The sequence below is a fragment of the Schistocerca cancellata genome, chromosome 3 (assembly GCF_023864275.1).
Source record: "Schistocerca cancellata isolate TAMUIC-IGC-003103 chromosome 3, iqSchCanc2.1, whole genome shotgun sequence".
Taxonomy (NCBI): domain Eukaryota; kingdom Metazoa; phylum Arthropoda; class Insecta; order Orthoptera; family Acrididae; genus Schistocerca; species Schistocerca cancellata.
The window spans coordinates 353401017-353421807 of record NC_064628.1 but is presented as its reverse complement, the minus strand read 5'-3'; the positions used below and the strand labels follow the sequence as shown (position 1 = coordinate 353421807).

The window sequence follows — 20791 nt, the reverse complement described above, 5'->3', positions numbered from 1 at the left end:
GGAGTATGTAGTTTCTGGAAATAAATTTACTTTTTGAAAAAACCTATCGTTGTGTACTTATGTTCAAATGGACCTTCCTTAAAAAAAACATGCCTCGTACTTTTCCTCCATTTAGCTATTCTATTTTTCCTAAGAGAAACACATCCTCTTAAATTACTTCTTCCTGTGGCTGACATTCATCATTTTCTGACACTTCTTGTTTCGTTCCCAAATCATGACCACTTTCATGTACAAAATTCTTGTTCTCAGGGTCAGCAATACCATTGTCTAGATCTTCATCACTCAGCTCATGGAACCATTCCAGCATACATCAGGAGCTCTGCTAAATTTTGAGCTAAGTTTTTTTCACCTTTGACATTTATTCCATAACTAAAGTGCAGGTAATATTAGCTTCTTGTAGGTAAATGTTCTAGGTAAAAAGCAAATTAATTGCAATTAGTTTCAATAAGCCTAAAATCATGCACATGAAAGTTAGTCCGAATATAGGAAAGCAGTAAAGTAACACTCACATCTACTTTGTTTCAGATTCCAGCAGTAGTGCTTGTGCAGATGAGCAGAGTCCTCCAAGCTATAATAACGTTTTATAAATGATGAAACCCTGCGTAACTGAAAGCCAATGATGACTGAATTTAATGGAAGGAAAGTTAACGGAAAGGTACTGAAAACGGCACCAATTCACTCCAGCCCAGTCAGACAAAATAGTGACAAACATCTCCACGCGAGCAATGGAGGATTAAGAACCAGGTAATCCTGAGTTTTCATCACAAACCCTACATTTCTCTATAGTTCACTCTTTTTGGTAACAATGCCTGTTTACTAGATCTTAACAATAATACTATAAAGTATTGATTGCTACTCATCATATAAAGGAGACTAGATTTTCAAATAGGCACACCGAAATGACTGCTACACATTTAAGTTTTAGGCCAAGGGCCTTCTTCCATGACCAGTGTCTCGGGCACGTGCAGCAGTCTTTTCGTTGTCCCTGTCAGTTACTCGATGTTTCCTCTTAGTGGTGTGTAGCAATCTATATTTTCGTAATATTGTTATTCCATCCTGGACTTCCCATTGTCTTAATACACGTTAGGTATTCTTATCAACAGTACAAAGTTTGCAAAGAGAGAAAACCTCAGTTTGAGCTTGTAAATAAATCGTTTGCTCCCTTACCACCAAAATACTAGTAGAAGCTGATTGAATATGCACACTACAAAGTAAAAACCTGTTTTTCTGAGTGGTTCGATTTATGCAGCTAACCCTTTCAAACAAGGGAATGTTGTCAAATCAACAAATCTACTGGCAGATCACATGTGCTGTTCAAGTAGAAATGCTGTGTGACAAGCAATCATGAGCTTTTTAAATAGTGTTCACATGATATTTGTAAATTAAAACAACACGTTGTGAATGGCACACTTTTGAATGTGAAATATCTTTTGTGCCAAAACTAGGTTGCACCATGCGACTTCAAAAAAATGGAACTATCCAAAGTAAACCCATTCTATTGTAGTGAAAGAGCTAGAGAATACTCTGGTAGTAAAAGAGTAGTTTAATAGCAATGGGAGTTCACAATATATGTCTTCCACAAGAGCTACACACCCATCCTGAACCCCAGAAATGACTTCCTAAAACAATGTATAAAAAGACAGGGGCTGCAGGTAATAGTAGCAAATATGCTTATCATATTGACTGCTTTGTGGATGATAAGTGCACACAAACAAACCCTGCTCCATCATGTAAGGTAGCTACAAATACATGTATCAAGTTTTGCACCTAACATCTATTGTTCCTGTGGATTGCAATCTCTCTTTTGAAGGATTTGCAAGACCAGTACCTGCTAAACCACTCATTCTAGTACAACCAGCCCAAACACAGCAGAGTAAAATAAAACACTGCATTTAACAACAGCCCTACAGTGTTAATGCTCACTGTATTTAATGATGGCAGGCTCAAAATATTAGCAGCCCAAAGTCTTCACAAACTGCTACATATTTAAAATTTGGGAGCTGAGTGACCAGGAAATTTTTACATGGATGCATAAAACATGGATATATTTACAATAACCCTGAGTAAAGATATCCTTGCAATCTTAAGACATCTACAGGATGTATCGTTCTCTTAAAAAATTATACTAGTACCATGCAACAGACCAGATGGGAATTTAAATTTCTGGCACAAATAACACCACTAAGCCAGCCCATTACCGTATTTACTCGAATCTAAGCCGCACTTGAATCTAAGCCGCACCTGAAAAATGAGACTCGAAATCAAGGAAAAAAAATTTTCCCAAATCTAAACCGCACCTGAAATTTGAGACTCTAAATTCAAGGGGAGAGAAAAGTTTTAGGCCGCATCTCCAAATCGAAAGAAAGTTGGTCCATTGTAATACGAGACACAATTTAGGTCGAATGAATGACGCTACAGCTACAGTAGTTTGGTTCAAGTCTTAAGCTTAGCAGTTAAGCTTTACCAGGTAGCCATTGCTATGCGTCAGGCACTCTGTCCGTATTTATACGGGTACCCTTCCTTTTTCACGTGCTTCGTCTGGTTTGAATTGATTGCTTATTTTTCTTTGATCTGATAAGCGCCGTTTTCTTTGTTATAGGTGTTTACGTCACTCTAAGCTGAACATGCATTACTGTACTGTGTCATGCATTGTTTGTCGCATTCTGACAGTGCGTGTTTACGGCCTGTCGCCGCTCGCAACATGGCTTGCTTTTGTGCGCGCTACCACCGCTTAAAAAAGAGAGAGAGAGAGAGAGAGAGAGAGAGAGAGAGAGAGAGAGGAATCGTCTCATTAGCGAAACAATGGCAAGAGTGCTATTTGTTGTTACTTACACTGCTGCTTTCTTTGATAATGATCAACAAGAACCAAATAATAGACTGCATATGATAGAAGATGTTCTGAACGAGAGTTTAGCGAAAATTTTTCTCCGTTTGAAAATCTTTGCAGGCGCCTCTTTAGTACATTACATTCTGCACAGACATTAGAGTCATCTTAGATTTAAAAATCTAGTCAATTGCCGTGATTCATTTCTGACTGTATCACTATTAGGCATAAGAATAATACGAATATAAACATGGCATGATATGTATATTCTTCCATGTTTGCTGTTGTCTCACTCTAGTTTCGTAGTTTATTAGGCAGACAGGATTTAAATGAGATAGCAGCAAACCCGAAACAATACATGGCAAAATGTTTATACTCGTATTATTCTTATGGTGAAGAGAATACTGCATGTGATTCACAATTCATGAAAGTTCCTATTAGCAACCACCTCTTTCCACATGAAGGAAAAAATTCAGTATATAGAGTTGGGCATATTGACAAACATTCCAAAACAGTCTTGCCAGTCGGATTTTCGTAGTACATTGAAATGCTGCTACATTCGAAGATGAACAATACGGAATTTGTATTTACTTCGTTGGATAATGTATGGAAATGCGTGGTCGAAACTCGAGGCGGAAAAAAAAAAGCTCGTCTTTTACCTTTTTTTTTTTTAATTTATTTACTGAGCAGAGGTTTTGGTGCCAGTATTATCTTTGTGCCTACAAAGCATGCCTGTGTAGCGCTACATATATTCGACGGCAGAAGTTAATTGTGGTGGCACCCACCAACATTTTTCAGAACTCCCGCTTGCTTTGCACTCGATTCTAAGCCGCAGGCGGTTTTTTGGATTACAAAAACCGGAAAAAAAGTGCAGCTTATATTCGAGTAAATACGGTACTTATGCATGTGTCCTACCAGAGGAAAGATTTGTGGAATGTATGCAATGATGAACAGACATGGTCAATAATAAAACAATTTAATCCCAACAAGTATGTGGCCACTTACGAAATTCAGTGGACAGCCTAACCACATATTAAGTGAAAGAGCCTATGGCCCTCAGTCATGTAAGCCTTTATGAACTGTAAACAAAGCATTCACTGCGAAACAAAGATGTTTAAAAAAAAGCCATTCCAAATTCGAGCTAGTTTATCTTGTTACCACTGACAAACAGCAAAGAGCCTTACAAATTGTTTTATACTTCAAGATCTCTCAAGTCAGTCTGTTATGAGGATCACCAAATATGTTTACATAGTCTGACAGGAAATATGATTTATATATGCTACTAGCCATTTATAATTTAATATGTAGCAAGACTGGTACATGAATGTGGGAAGAGTGTCACAATGACACACAAAGGCAGCATAAGGACAGGAGCTACCAGAGCCTGAGAGTCAGAAAAATACTTTGGAGGCACACGTAGGAATGTCAATTATGAACAGCCAGTCCTGTAGTAAGTGTTGTTAAAATTAAATCTGCCTAGAGGTTGGTTGGTTGTTTCGGGGAAGGAGACCAGACAGCGAGGTCATCGGTCTCATCGGATTAGGGAAGGACGGGGAAGGAAGTCGGCCGTGCCCTTTGAAATCTGCCTAGAGGTATCTACATGAATACACAGTAAGAAAAAAATACATTTGGCCAGATTACAAATATGTCACTGCCCATCAGTTCTTACACTGCAAGATATCTGCAAAAAATTAAATATACTCACAGCCAAATGGTTTTGACTGGGATACAAATGGATTTGAGCTGGTGGTGGTATTAAATCCAAAACCTGTTCCCGAGCTAGTAGTAGCAGCACCAAAACCTGTTGGTTTGCCGAAGAGTCCAGTCTGCTGTGCTGGTTGGGCACCAAAAATACCTGTACCAGTACCGAAACCTGCAAACGAAAGGAAGATATTGTGATCAGCAATACTAAAAATGTGTGTGTGTGTGTGTGTGTGTGTGTGTGTGTGTGTGTGTGTGTGTGAGAGAGAGAGAGAGAGAGAGAGAGAGAGAGAGAGAGAGAGAGAGAGAGAGAAATTTTACACTGCTTCCACTTGGTATAATAAATAGCAGCTGTCTTTGATTGTGGGTCTCACAATCATTAAAAAGCAATATGAAATAAAATAAACATTTAAAACCAGTAGTAGGGAAGGCAAACAAAAGACTAATTCAGTGGGAAGGTTCTAAGAAAGTGCATGTATCTGTAAATGAAACCACACACAGGAGGTTAAAGTGTGCAATTCTCCTGTACTGCTCAGTATTTAGCACACTTATGAATGAGGTACGAAAACAGACATCAAATTAATTCATGCATTGACTGATAGACTCATAAAAAGGGTGAGTATAGCCCTGACGAAATGGTGAGAAAATATTCTTTTCAAAAAGGTGATATTGTTCTAGTGAAACCTTACTGGGTAAATCTGTGAAACGATAGCCCAGGAAGACCTAAGACAATTCTGCAGCTTTCATTGTATGTTCTATGCAGAAATATTGATAGGAAGGTAACATATATTAGGAGACAAAAAACACAATAGAGATCTTTTCCCTCCTCTCCATATGATAATGAAGAAAGGCAGAAAATCACTAATACTGGTACAAAATGTATTCCACTGTGCCATGTTAAGTGGCCTTCTGAGTGTATACATATTTATACAACAATTCACCCACAATGTAGCGTGGTCCCTGCCTAATTAAATCTCATTAAAACTTATCTCCCTCTCACTAACTACTTTAATTTCAGAGTGGGACACGCAAGTACACATGTGAGAGACAAGATGTCACAGATTGCTACAATTATGACACTTGGCCTAAGGAAAAATCTTGTACACTACACTGGAATTACAACAGAACATCAAGAGCGTGTGTCTTCAAGTTACAAAATCCGTGACTGCAGAAGCACAATAGTCATCAGCTGATGGGTGTCTGATCAAAAAGGTACCTGTAGACGGAGCAGAGAAGAGAGATGGCTTGTCAGTCTGGGACCCAAATATGCCTGTTCCTGCAGCTGTTGCGCCGGCATTTCCCCAGGCTGTTCCTGGCTGCTGGAAGAGCCCACCGCCAGTTGCTACACCTGTTCCAGTGCCTTGAGGACCTTTACGACCTGCTATGTAATCTTCATAACGCAGTTCCTCCAAGCTTTTGTTCTCATACTCCTTCATAAATGTGATACAATGATGCCTCGTGTTGATGGTTTGAGTTACTCCACCTTTCATCATGGTATCAGAACCAGTAACAGGAGTAAACTTCACCATGGCAGTTCCAGTATTTGAAGTTGAACTGCCAAACCCTGCAAATTACAGTTCATAATGAAAAAAATGAGGCATCTACAACAGTAATTACAACACAATAAAGAAAACATGGGACTGTCTTGTTAAAACACTTAGCCGACATTTAAATTAATATTACGGCAACAAATGATTCTGCTTATTATCACCATATATTTTCTGTTTGTTACACCATGCTGAATGTGAAGTCTGTAAAGAAGACAAATTTGTCGGTATAAGAACTAAAGTATCATTAAATTTTATAATTGATAAATTTCTTCAAAAAGGAGTTTTGGGAGACTACAGAAAGCATGAATCAAGTTCCACAAAGACTGATATACTATAATTGTGAAGACAAATTAGGTATGCTAAAATAGTTAACTTAACTGAAGTAAATATAAAGCAATCATTCCAATGAAATTTAGACATGGGATTACCATTTCTTGTTGATATTTATCCCTGCACACCACAAATAAAGCAGACACAAAAATGTAATCTATGAAAATCAATATAGCTAATCCACAACTGTAAAAAAAAAGTCACAGATTCCGGAGATCAAATGCATGTATAATCTCGTGTAAGCGAATCAAAGGGCTTTGATAATTCCTATAACTGCAACATTGAAACAGAAACTGAGGATGTTCCTGAGCTAAGAAGCAAGAGACTAGAATACTGGAGGTGTTGAGAGAATGAAGCAAACATAGCACCAATGGCAAAATGTGCCCAACAAATAAAATAAGACAAGAAGAGAAGGCATGTGTCTTGAACAAAGGAAACTTACACTGACACTGAAAGAGAAAAATAACCTGGGGAAGGGCCTTTTTAATGGAGTGAGTAGAATGCACAGTCAATAAAATTCAGATGACTAATATGTGAATGATACACATGAACAAATAATGACATGTGAGTATAAAAAAAAAAGAAAAGAAATCTTATACTCTGTAAAGAATCAATCAGAAGAGAATGAAATGCAATGGGGAATGCAGAAAAATAACATCACTATACTTACTTTCCTAATTCATAGGACACATGGTGTATGAAAGCCGGAAACAATTCTTTTCAAGCATTTGTAATCTATGAAAATCTAAACAAGATACTGTCCTAAAGTTTATACTAACTGAACATGAAGGTTTTACATACTGAAATAAGACTACAAACAATGGAAGGTAATTAAGTATTAATCCAAGAACAGTTAAATATTGATCCAAGTTTGGAACTAAAAATTGGTTCACTATGCTCGCAAGAAAGTGAATCATGACAGATTGAAGTATTTAGAGATGAAGCACAAAGATGATATCATTCAGAACCTCAGGTCAATACGAAGAAACAAAGCATAAGCTAAAAAATTAGCATAGAATAATGACATTTGTTTCAACCTTTAGCTTGTGCATTTCTTTAGCTAGCCTGATGATTTATTCATTTATTTTCCACCTCCTCCTTTTTTGCCGATTACTGTACTGGCAATAACTCCCCTTTCTCCTCGATTGTCCTAAGTGGGAACTTTGTATCACATGACAAGATTTCACAAATTATTCTATTTAAAACACTATAATTTCTACAGGCACAGCTGCCTCATTTATCCTTGAACTTTTGATTCAAATTTTGGCTATGAGTTTCAGATCTAAGAAATATTTTAATGCACACTGATGGTATCAAGATATTCACAATTTCACAACTACTACCAGCATGATAGATAAGAGAACAGATGTATGAATAATCAAGGCTCAGTGAGAGAGGACAAAACAACAAGAAGGCAAACAATATCAGTCTTCAACCATTCCTTATTTACCTGAACTGAAGAGGGTGTTCCCAGTAGACGCAGGCTGTGAAAAGAGGCTGGGTTGTGTCTGTCCGAACAACCCACCCCCTGTGGTGCCTGTTGATGTACCAAAGCCACCAAATGCTGTTGGTTTATTCTGACCAAATGCAGAAGATGACGTGGAACCGAAAAGACCAGTCCCACCCACAGATGTTTGTGGACTGCCAAAGAGGTTTGTAGTACCTGTAGTATTTGCTCCAAAACCTAAAGTGAGAGCAACAGCACATCTTTCTCTTTTTCATCTATTTAAAACTTGGAAATTTTAGTCAAGCAGACAAATTTTATACATTATAACACAAAAATCATCTTCACAACCACAAAAAAACCATGAAAAGAAAAGAAATACTTGTCTGTATTGTACTAAGTATTAAATATACAGCTTCCAAATTGCAATAATGTATGAACCCGAGATAATTTCACTCAACTTACCAAATCCTGTGGACTGTGTGGTAGCAGCCTGGCCAAATACAGGGGTAGTTGTTGCAGCACCAAACACACCACCTCCAGCAGATGTTGCAGTACTGCCAAATAATGAGGATGGCGTAGAACCAAATGCAGGGGTGGCAAACCCACCGCCAGCTGGTTTGCCAAACGGGGACTGCCCAAAAGGCGTCGCCGTTGTGCCGCTGCTGAAGCCACCACTGCCTATGGAACAAAATTGAAGCATTTCAGCTCAGCATGACTCTCACAAATCTTGGTCCCTTCTTTTACACAGCTTACCATACAACCTTTTCATTTGGTATTTTGTGGCCAAAGGAAAAATTTAACAAGAAAATATTCCATCACCCACACTCAATAAAGAGTCAAGGAGAAGATTCAAAACAAATCCACAAAACAATACTAATTCTACAGTTCAGCTGCTCTTTTCAAGCTAAGCACTTTGGTAAGTCTTTGTGCTCTTTCAGTCACAAAGTGAGCCATTATAAACTGCTATGTAGTTCCATATATTTATCAGCTGCTTGGTTAACATTAGTTGTGTTTTCCAGTACTTCATATTCCTTGATGAAAACTTTCCCACAAATACACCGCATGTATCTCCCACAAAACAATTTTTTTTTCTTTGTCTCATACAATTGTAAAAATTTACTTCAGCAAGTGGTGATCGACTTCCTAAGCTTTGGCGTCAGCGTCAACTGATCAGCTTCTAGTACAAAAATGATGGTTGTGAGAAAGAGAGATGATCAGGCATAGAAACCAGCAATGCATCAAATATCTGTATAAATGACAAAGTACACATTGTTCAGGGGTTTCACAATTTGTCGCAGTAAACCATTCAGTTACCAGTACAAGAATTCAATAAGAAATGCTGCAGTAATTTTGAACATGTAGACAAGACCTAACTTTGGTTTTACATAGACGGTCATGGATTCTGAATAATAATCATGGGGAGAAAGAAATTTTGACAAATTATATATGTTAATAACATCTTTTGCATCTGTAGTAAGTCTTATTAAGACTAAACTCATTTCACTTCGTATTCATGACTATTCTGCAATTTGAACTTAAATGTCTGTGAGATGATTCTTCAAACCACCCTCAGACTACTTCTCTACTGTTCCACACTCTAACAGCGTGTAGGAAAATGAGCACCCCTACATAGGCCAGCTGCAACAAAATATTTTCACATTCAGGGGAGATATTTACTGATCAAAATTGCTGTGTACGACTTCATATGAACAGTAAGAAGAGGTGGGCTACAGAGTGGTGCAGCAACTGCCATCTTAGAAAAGGTCGACAGAAGCAGAAATGATTAGTGAAGTAACACAGAAAACAGAAGATTTACTTAACTTTTACTTCTCCAAACGAACAAAGACATAATACAAATAGCAGCAAGAACTAAAGTACAGCTCATACAACAGCAACAACAGTGAAGATGGAGCCACAACTATGCGGCATCTGCGTAGCTTTGTGCAGCGACGTGGCTCTTGAGTGTGAGTGGGGATGAGCCACTGCCTCTGACTATCCTATATTGTGGCAGCAGAGGACACTTTAACTGCAGAGCAGCAGCTCGGCAGGCATGCTCCACTGGATCAGCCAGCTCCCACAAGATGGCTATCACCATCAAACGGAAACTTGCTATTCCATTACTTACTGTAGAATGGCAGTGGGGTGGTATCGATACATGATACCACAGAAATTTTGTGAAAAGATCTCACCCCAACGAAAAGGGCCTTTGTTTTAATCAACCACCACCCCAACTTGCTTATCAAATCCATCATCGTTTCTCCTATTTCGCAATAATATGAAACAAGCTTCCCTTCTTTAGACTTTTTAAATGTCCTCCATCAATCCTATCTGATCGTCATCTAGTGGTGTAAAATGCCGGGGCATTTATAAGTCAAGGCAAATGGACAAAATAAATGCCTGGGCAAATGGCCAAGATTCATAAATGTCCAGGCATTAATATTTTTTTTCATAAAAAAATTTTAAGTTGATATTTTGTACTGGAAAAGATGTATTGCAACACTGCTTCTTTAGTGGTTGGGTGACCAGAATGAAAAAACCGCTTGAGAGTTAGGGGAGAGTTATTGGGGAAGGAATCAATTTGATTGTAACTGTAACTTCTTACATCTTTAATGAAGTTAATTTTATGTTCATAGAAATGCAGTCATATGCAAGTAGATAAAGAAAGGAGCAGAACAGAAAACCATAGCCTGTCTCTCAAATGGTACTACACTGACAATAAAGCTTTTGTTCTCTCTTTTTTCCACTGAAAAAGGTTGAACATTTAATACATTTATCATCAAGAAACACATTCAGTGATAATTTTGTTATCCTTCTTCAATAATATTTAGAGATTTGATGTGGATTACAGAGTGTTAGATTACAAAGCGATGATATTATTTTATTTGTGTGTGTGTGTGTGTGTGTGTGTGTGTGTGTGTGTGTGTGTGTGTGTGTGTCAATAGAAAGTTACCTGTAAGGTAATTCATAATATAAGTACACAGTATATGTTCCAAAATACTAATACAAATCGATATCAGTGGTACGGGGTCTGGAATTCATCAGATTGCTCCTATTTTTAAGTATCTCCAATGGCCACTATAACAAAATGGCTTTTCTTACAATTTTGTTTGCTAGTATCATGAACAGTTTGCATGCTTTCACCCTGCAAGTGAAAGCATGAGAACTGTTCATGATCTTAGCACAAAAAAGTTTAAGGAAAGCCACATTGTTACAGTGACCAATAAAGATGATTTAAAATAAATAAAATGTGTCTGGTCTTAATAAGACTTTTGTTACAGTCACAAAAAACGGCAATAACCCATATAACTTGTATAACTGCAACTGTAGAAATGAAAAAGATCATAAAACAAAGAAGACAACAGGTACAAATTTTGTGTCTACTGTCTCAACTACGCATTTCACTAAGAACCATGGGAGCAAAATAAGAGACCATGTCACCTGAGAAATCATATAGTTCTTCTTCAAATGATCCATTCATAAATGGACCAGGGAAGAGCATAACTAAGAAGTATTCTTCACTCTGCGTGGCACTGTGAATCAGTTTATGTATGTGTGTAGCTGCTGGTGGCTTATTCTCGAGACACCTTCCAGATAAGCAATACGATGATCTAATTTTCATCACTGCTTCAATCAGCTCAATGGAGACAATAACAATGTTACGTAAAAATAAGATATCGTATTTCAAATCTGCCTCTGCAACTACTACGCAGTTTACTGCAGACATTTCATTTTATTCATTAAAACATTTTTTTGTGTTTTAAATGAATAAAACAAAACATGTATAATAAAGTAAAACATATTACAAAGACAATTTGAAATACTTCAAGGAACTATTTAGCAACAACGGACACCATAGCCACACATGAAGAATCTGAAGTCACTATCTGCATACCGGTTAATCATGCACAGCATGGTCCAGCTCTTTTGTGATACAAACAACTGACAATAGCTTTCATGGCTTATGATGTAATGAAATCTAAAGGGACTGTGCGCTGCAACACTTCATATATCAACTTTCACATGAGAGGGCTAAACATTACCTCTAATTTCACTTACATACCTTGCACTCATGTTCTGTGCTCACTTCTTGTCATAATACATGTCTTGATTTTCTGACGTAACAAATGCTTTCTCTGCAGAACTTCGTTAAGCTCTCAAGAATTACAATCACTCTTGCTGCAAACGCAATGCACTATTAATTTACACCTTAACAGTGCGCTTTTTCTGGTCTTAACCTAAGGTCTCATTAGCCTGCCACTTCTTCCTAACATTTTATGGATCTTTTCCCTGGCTGCACATCTTTCAATTTGTGTCTAACTGGAAATTTCAATTCACCAACCCAATGAATTCCTGGCACTTCACTTATCCCTCTTTAATGTATATAAGTACAGCTATTTCAACAAGTAAGACAGTCCACACTATATCACAAGACATTGGTCCATAGTAAAATAATGTGCATCATAAAGGTATACATGGTTCAGGAGAGTTACAAAATCACATGAGATAAATAAACTCATTGCACCCAAGTGCTATTCACTAAGAACTGATCCCACTACAAAATGCAAATAATAGACTCACCAAAAGTTGGTTTTATATTCTGGAACATTTCTTCTTCTTCTTATCAATATCCTAAAAAGAGAGATCACAGTTTGAAAGACCAATAGAGAGTAAAACATCCTAACCTGGCAGATACTGAGGATCATAAATGCTCTCAACATCTTGTGAAGCTTTTGTAGAAAATAAATTAATTTCCTTGCAACTACATCCACAGCATCTCATTCTAAGATATATTATTGCACAAAGCTGTATCAGAATCACTAACACATTTTCATGATACGCTGGATCATTCACTTTTGCAGACATACATTCAAGCACTTGCAAATGCCCGAAATTTTGATGAATGAAACAATGTTTTCCATGGTTACTAACAATTAAATCTGAAAACAGCCTGCTAAAAGTAAGAGCTGAGAGATGCAAATCAGATTTGGCCACATACTGAATCTATAGAATGGCGATAACATAAAAGATGACAACAGATATGTTCTTTTTTTAAGAAATTAATGGACTGAAGAATTCTATAATTCTTCCCTCCCTGCTCCCTGTGAAAGTAATGGTCGCCTCAGCATATGCCCTTCTGATTTGACTAATACATAATAATGATTCTGGTAACTATTAACACTGGCATACGAATTAGCATCTGCAAACAATTTCTTCAAGCCAGAGTACTACAAGGCCAAGACTAAGATTGTCACCTTCTGGTTTTTACTCTGGTTTAATATAACCTTCAGTTTTGATCTGGTTACTTTCTCTTCATTTTGCACAAGTCTGCAACACATGATCCACTGGAAATAACTGTCTTTATTTTTCTTCTCCCATCCAAGGAAAATATATTCTTTTAATCATGAGATTGTTTGAATTAAAATTCTCTTAGTGTAGTGAATTCCAAACACTGGTCTTTCTTCTGTCTGCCTTCAGCAGTTTCAACACTTCCTCCCAACAAATTGCATACATCATTAAAAACTATTAGTATATATGTCAGCAGTCAACACTAAAGCTCCCTTTCATTTGACTCACTAGTCTCTCATGAAGACATCTTTATATTTCAATACAATTGGTACTTTTGAGGTCTGAACTTCACAGATGGGAACTAAAATAAAATTGTTTTAACATCAAGTAACTCTCATTTTTCACCTTTTCTCTCATTCAGAGCAGCAGTGCTACACTTTAATTTCTGTACAGTTTTCGTTTCGAAACTACTTTCTGCTTCAGGAAGGATGGAAATTCATTGAATTAGTAAACAAAATGGTGAGCTAAAATTCCTGTAATGTCTTACATAGAAGACATATTTATGCATGTAGTGAGCAATAAAGGTTGTCTACATCAGTATTGGCAACCATAATTTCAGTTGAGTTTTCTTCCATTTTAACACCTACGTTCTGACATGCAATGGCTTTATGACCTCATAAGAATGATGAACACCACACTGAATCTGGCATTCGCTATCACACTGAAGGAATGAAAACTGCATTATGGTAGGCAGTGTACTATACATTTGCTTGTCTTGAGATGGGTAGATGTAAAAGAAGCAATTTAGATTATTTAACCAAATCTGAATCCAGTATGTCAACATGAACATCTGCCTAACCTGTACATTCACAGTATCTCTCATTAATACAAAAAAAGTCATTCCATGTGAAAGGAGCCTTCATAATAAAAAATAAAGTTTAAAAGATCTTAAAGTGTGGCATATCTTTCTGTAGCCAAAAGGTCTAGGAAGCAGAAACTAATCCCAATTTTCATTATATCCTGGCCTGAAAGGTGTAAAACAGTTACAAACTTACTCTTAGTGTCAGGGAAAAAGTTGTAAAATTTAATGTGAAATGTTGGCAGCCCTACAGACTAGTGTCTTTGAAGTTGAATGTCCATGTGTTGTGCATATACTCTCTGGATTAATTGTGAAGCTGTAACTGTGGTTTTACATTTATAATGCAGGAAAATAAGCTCTGAATCTTAAAAAAACAAAATACGGAATTTCTGTCACACCCGCAACACAGAAATAGACATTTATTTGTTAATCAGTTTAGTTTCATGTTATGTAAAGTTGAAAGTTTGTAAAAGTGAGGTTAGTTACATGGGCTACAACTTTGAATTATAATATTTTTTTGTAGGAACACTATCATGTCAAGAAACGCGTTTCGGGTGTGATATGTCAAACTGTTAGAGCTGTTACCGTGATACCAGAACTTTGTGACAAGGAAATTTTACTGTAACAATAGACACAGTTATCGTTATTGTTGATATTATTGTTGTGATGGTTATTATTATCAACCAGCAGAAAGTATTATTCTTGTAATTTATTATAGGACAAGCAAGTCATCCACTGAAAGGTGCCGCAACTTTAGAGAAAAACTGAAGCAATCTCCAATTCGGTATCAGGCAATGTTAGAAAATGAACGCAAAAGAAGTAAGTTACAGAGAGAAAAACAAAACTAAAGCTGCCTTGCAGGATGATCAAAAGAAACTTAAACATATGCAAGATAGGGAAAGACAAAGGAGGCATCAAGAAAAGAATAAAATTTCTGCTTAAACTCCCACTTCATCTTGCAATTTGTCACCCTATAAATCATATAGTTCCAAAAGATCACTTGGGAAGGAGATAAACAAGGTGAAGAAAAACTTACCATGCAGCCCAAGGAAACTAAAGGATGTAGTGGCAAAGCTGTTTAACGATCAGCTGCCTTAAGTTGCAAATAAATTTAAAAAAGATATGTACAAGAAAGAGAGTAAGTTTCTCAGTGCAGATACAGAAAATAAAATTAAGAACTTCTACCTTTGTGACGACATAAGCCGAAAAGAACCCGGAAGAAAAAATGTGGTTAGTGTCAAGAATCCTGAAATTGGAGAATGAGAACAGAAACAGAAGTGCTATAGGATGATGACAATATCTGAAGCATATGAACAATTTATTCTTGATTATCCAGAGTGTCAGATAAAAAAAAAAATCAAAATTCTTCTCTCTCTGTCCACCTTTTGTATACCCTGTATCATTTATGCCACATAATGTGTGTATTTGTCGATACCACGAAAACATACAGTATTTGGTTGAAAGCGTTGCAAGAGAAACCAGTACATTTCCAAGTAGAACACGAGATTTAGTTAGCATTCTTGTTTGTGACACACAAAATTATAGGTGTATGTCCAGTGACGGCGAAAAGTGGAACACTTTAAATGCGCAGAGCCTTGTTGATGAAGAAGAACTGAACAATGAGCTTGAATGGACTCAATGGAAAGATGTTAAAGGTCACCCTCAGTTTATAGAAACAGTTGGGACAGTTTTGAAAGCAATTAAAGAAATAGAAAAACAGCTTCTGGGATTCAAACTGCACTGTTGTGTTAAGAAGAAGCAATCAAAGTACTTTGAGGATGCAAAAGTAAATTTCAGTAATCACGATTTGGTTTTGCTGGTTGACTATGTTGAAAATTATACTTCTGTTTGTCAGGAAGAGATCCAGAGTGCTCACTGGCACCAACAGTAGACAACTATATTTACAGCTGTGGCCTGGATTAAATATGGCACCGTACGCAGCTATGCCATTGTTAAGGATGACTTGCCCCACAATAAATATTCAGTTTGGACAATGCTTAAGCTGCTTTTTCAGGACCTAAAGAGAGAATTTCCTTATCTTCAAAGAGTCAAGATTTTCTCAGATTGTTGCACAGCGCAATTCAAGAATCGCTTCACATTATTAAATGTAACATATTTACAAGCTGACTTTGGCATTATTGGTGACTGGAATTTTTTTTACCAGTTCTCACGGTAAAGGTGCAGTTGATGGCATTGGTGGTACTGTGAAAAGTGTGGAGAACTGTAAAAATCATGGAGGATTACTATTAACACTCCTTGTGATTTTTACAAATGTGTCAAGGAGAAACTGAAAGGGATTACAACCGTCTACTTATCATCTGAAGAAATTAATCCAGCAATGGGTAGGTTGGATAATCGTTGGAAAGGCGTACAGCCTATTCCCCAGGATTGCACAAACTCCATTGCATTACGGCAGTTAAAGAGAGAGTTTTAAGGGTTTCTGCTACATCTGCCCAAGAGATTACAACAGTGATATCACTTCATAACCATGAAAATGCACACAATTGATAGTGAAGAATCCTTGAAACTTACTATAGGAGATTTTGTACTGTCAGAGTTGACTGTCACTGGGAAGTCCTGTTTGAAGAAGAAATACTTTGCAGAAGTTCTTCAAGTTGATGAACAAGCTGAGCAGGTCTTGCTGAAGTATACAACCCAGTGGGAAATGCTGGATTTGGCCCACAAAAGAAGACATATCTTGGGAAAATATTTCAGTAATCTCCCAGAAAGTAAATCCACCCAAGCTGTTGCATAACAGGGGACAATTTGTTTGTCAGTAGCATTGAAATAGGCCTAGTTCTCTCTTGTTTAAGTTTTTATCATTTTAACATAATAATTAAAGTATTTTCTTGCTGTTTTGTTTTAAATTTCACTCAATAATATTGATTTATCTGTGTGTCACACCCGCAACATGGAGGAAAAAAATTTTGTCCTTTTGGAAGTGTCTGTGAATAAAAGTTATCATATCTTGTATTTTATTACTCCTTTCTTCACTGTGTAAAAAATTATCAACCATCCTGATTCAGAAGTGGAAGACAAAATAATTAAAGAACATGGCTATGTGCAAATGAAGGATAAAGTTCAGTCATACCCGCAACACTTCTTCACAATTTTTTTAGCAGGTTGAGTGTAAAATTAAGAGCTAAGCTTTTTACAGGAACTTAATAACATGCTATTCTATTCACTAAATTAAAGTTAGCCTTACTCTGACACCTGAAGTACAAATAAATATAATGTTACATGTGAAAAATGTCACAAAATGTCACACCCGCAACAGTGGAATAACCCAAAAGATATTTTACAAATCTGATAACAGACCCTTGTGAATAATATGCTGATGAAGGAAGGTCTTAAATCATGTTATCCAAAACAGCTCCCACAAATTCTGACATGTTAAAGCTGTTGTACAAAATGTAATTTTTTTTTTTTTTTTTTTTTTTTTTTTTTTTTTTTTTTTTTTTTTTTTTTTTTTTTTGTATTCACCATTGACTGAAGAAATTATGAAATTCACAATTGCAATTACAGCCTTTGGGCCATTTTCAAGTGGTACTGCAAAAGATTTGGCAGTACCACTTTAAAATGGCCCAAATGCTGAAGAATATGACAAACTTTACAATATTCTACATGGTTGTGAACCCCAACCACAAGAAGTTAATGTGCACTTTGGAAGTAAGAATTCCGCAGCACATTTCCCCACTCTAAGTCCTTCACAGTTAATGTGTAATGTATCTACACAATGTGCACCAAAACCCTCATCAGAAACTTGGGTATAATAATACTTTTCTGACAGCCCATTCCCTCACAGTATTTGGTAATTTTAAGAGAAAATGCATTAAAAATTGAGCCAATGTAGGCTTTTGCCTATGCCACAGGTCAATCGGATACCATGATCCATATTTCTTATTCACATTTGTTGGTTTTGCAAACACACATCACACTACCACTTTTTTACCTACCCTAAATCTCTGACTATGTTATAGATTACTCTGCCATCACAATCCAGATTTCAAGATAAGGGAAGGGAAGGGAAAGCTATGTTACAGGGAGAAATCACTGATGAGTATTTTTGTGCATATTATCCACAGATACAGTATGTTAATTTCATAAAACACATAGGGGAGCTACCACATGACTAACCATACAAAAGTTTTTTTCCAAAAAGGAAACAAATGAATCCATATATCTGTCATATTGACACAAAATAAACAAGTTAATATCTGCGTAAAAAGAAAAATGAAAGGGGGGGGGGGGGGGGGGGAGGAGAAAGAGAAAGAGAAAGAGAGAGAGAGAGAGAATGTCAATGGAAGGTTGTGGACAGAAAATAAACAAAAATGAGAGAAAAGAAAAGAAGCATTTTTCAGATGGCATTTTGGTTATATGATTTTCTGTCTAGCATATGGTTCCTGAAGTAATCTTCTAACATAGCTGACACATTCCAGTGTCCACTAGTCTCACTCAACCATAGTTTCACTCATTTTAAGTGAAAACTATCAAATTAATTCAGAAGCCTAACATGTGTATCATTATTGATTGGCGACTCCATGTTGTCTTGTGCACTACGACCAGGTAACAGGTATACTTGAAAAAAGAGACAGCATTGGTCGTATATTTTTCTATTGCAAAATCGATTTTCTGTCACTCAGTGACAGAAAATCGATTTTTCAATAGAAAAATATACGACAAATGCTGTCTCTTTTTTCAAGTATATGTGTATCATTGCTGTCTTCAGTCTAAAGACTTTTCTGGGGAACCTCTCCACTCTACTCTATCCTGTGGAAGCCTCATCATCTCCAAAATAACTTGCATAACCTACACCCATTTGAACCTATTTACTATATTCATCTCTTCTTCTCAATCTACAACTTTTATCCGCCACACTTTCCTCTAATACTAAATTATGATTCTTTGATGTCTCAGGACATGTCTTATCAGCCAACACCTTCTTTTAGTCACACTGTGCCATAAATTCCTTTTCTCCCCAGTTCTATTCAGTACCTCATCATTAGTTACATCCATCTGCTCTTTGGTATTATTCTGTAGCACCACATTTCAAAAGTTTGTTTTCTCTTCTTGTCTGAACTGCTTATCATGCACGTTTCACTTACACACGTATGCTACACTCCATACAAATACCTTCAGAAGAGACTTCCTAACATATAGAATATAATCAATGTTAACAAATTTCTCTTCTTCAGAAACTCTCTTCTAGCACTGCCAGTCTACATTTTATATCCTGCCTACTTCAGTAACCATAAGTTATTCTACTGCCTAAATAGCAAAACTTATCTACTGCTTTTAATGTTACATTTCATAATCTAATTCCCAAAGCATCACCCAAATTAGTTCAAAAACATTCCATTAACCTTGCTTTGCTTTTATTGGTGTTCATCTTATATCCTACTTTCAAGACACTGTTCATTCCATTCAAATGGTCTCCCAAGGCCTTCATTGTCTCTGACAGAATTACAATGTCATCAGCAAAGATCAAAGCTTTTATTCCTGCTCTCTAAACTTTATTATTTATTCCTGCTCCCTAAACTTTATTACAATCCCCAAATTTTTGTCTGGTTTCCTTTACTGCCAGCTCAATGTACACAATGAACGTCATCAGGAATACGCTCCAACCCTTTCTCACTCTTCTAAATCACTAGTTCCCTTTCATATCATTTAACATATGTAACTGCCATCTGGTTTCTGTACAAGTTGTAAATAATCTTTCGCTTCTTGTTTTTTACCCAGTTACTTTCAGAATTTCAAAGAGTGGAACCAGTGAACATCATTACGAGCTTTCTCTAAGTGTACAAATGTTATAAATGCAGATTTGCCTTTCTGTAACCTATTTTTTAAGAAGTCGCAGTTTCATCATTGCTGCACGACCTTTCCCGAAGTCGGCTTCTACCAGTTTCTCCATTCTTCTGCAAATAATTCACGTCACTATTTTGCAACCATGAGTTATTAAACAGATATTTCAATAATATTCACAACTGGCAGCACCTGCTTTCTCAGAAACTGAAATTATTACATTTTACTTTAAGTCTAATGGTACTTCACCTGTGTCACATAGTGTGCAATGGGTGTAACAGTTTCATCATGGCTAACTCTCCGAAGGATACATAGTTCGGAGGGAATGTCATCTGTTGCAGGTGCCTTGTTTCGACATAGGACTTTCAGTGTTCTGTGAAATTCTTCTTGCAGTATTATATCTTCCATCTCATCTGTATCTACATCCTTTTCCTTTTCTATAATATCGCCTTCAAGTTTGTTTCCTTGCAAAGCCCCTCTATATATTCCTTCCACCTTTCATTTCTCTTGTTTGCTTAGTAGTGGTTTTCTGTCTGAGATGCTGATATTCATACAACTGCTTCTCTTTCCTCCGAAGGCCTTTTTAATTTTTTTATAGGCAGTATCTATCTTTTCCCTAATTATACATGCTTTACCAATTAAATTCAGTACCTCCAGTAATATCCAACGATTTCTAATATGCCTTGTCTCTTTACCTATTCAATCATTGTCTCATGCTCACTTTTAAACTCTCAACAATTTCTGGTTCCTTTAACTAACCACATCTTTCTGCAGTTTCTTCAGTTTTAATCTAAGGTTCACAGCCTATAAATTGTGGTCTCCAGGTCTGTTCCACATACAGGGCTCTTTCTTTCACAATTCTTAGCCCCAGTATTACACACGATGCTCTGTGCAAAATTCTACCAGATGAGTGAAAGCTGTTAATTCTTGGGGATAAGGTGGTATTGTTAACAAGAAATGGCAAGAAAGAATATATATACATAGAGGCCAAT

The 20791-nt window shown here is 36.7% G+C and overlaps 1 protein-coding gene across 2 annotated transcripts in view; it reads right to left on the bottom strand.

The window, feature by feature from the left end:
* Positions 1-20791, bottom strand: part of LOC126175041 (nuclear pore complex protein Nup98-Nup96) — a 135681-nt gene that overhangs the window by 104785 nt on the left and 10105 nt on the right. Inside the window, exons 2-6 of one of the 2 annotated variants that reach the window (XM_049921543.1) lie at positions 12431-12481; positions 8315-8530; positions 7856-8089; positions 5742-6089; positions 4530-4697 (exon numbers count right to left, since the gene is read on the bottom strand). In XM_049921543.1, the coding sequence (XP_049777500.1) occupies positions 4530-4697; positions 5742-6089; positions 7856-8089; positions 8315-8530; positions 12431-12458 (994 nt within the window). In that variant the 5' untranslated portion in view covers positions 12459-12481. The remainder of the gene's footprint in view (positions 1-4529; positions 4698-5741; positions 6090-7855; positions 8090-8314; positions 8531-12430; positions 12482-20791) is intronic. The other variant, XM_049921544.1, reaches the window with a different exon arrangement.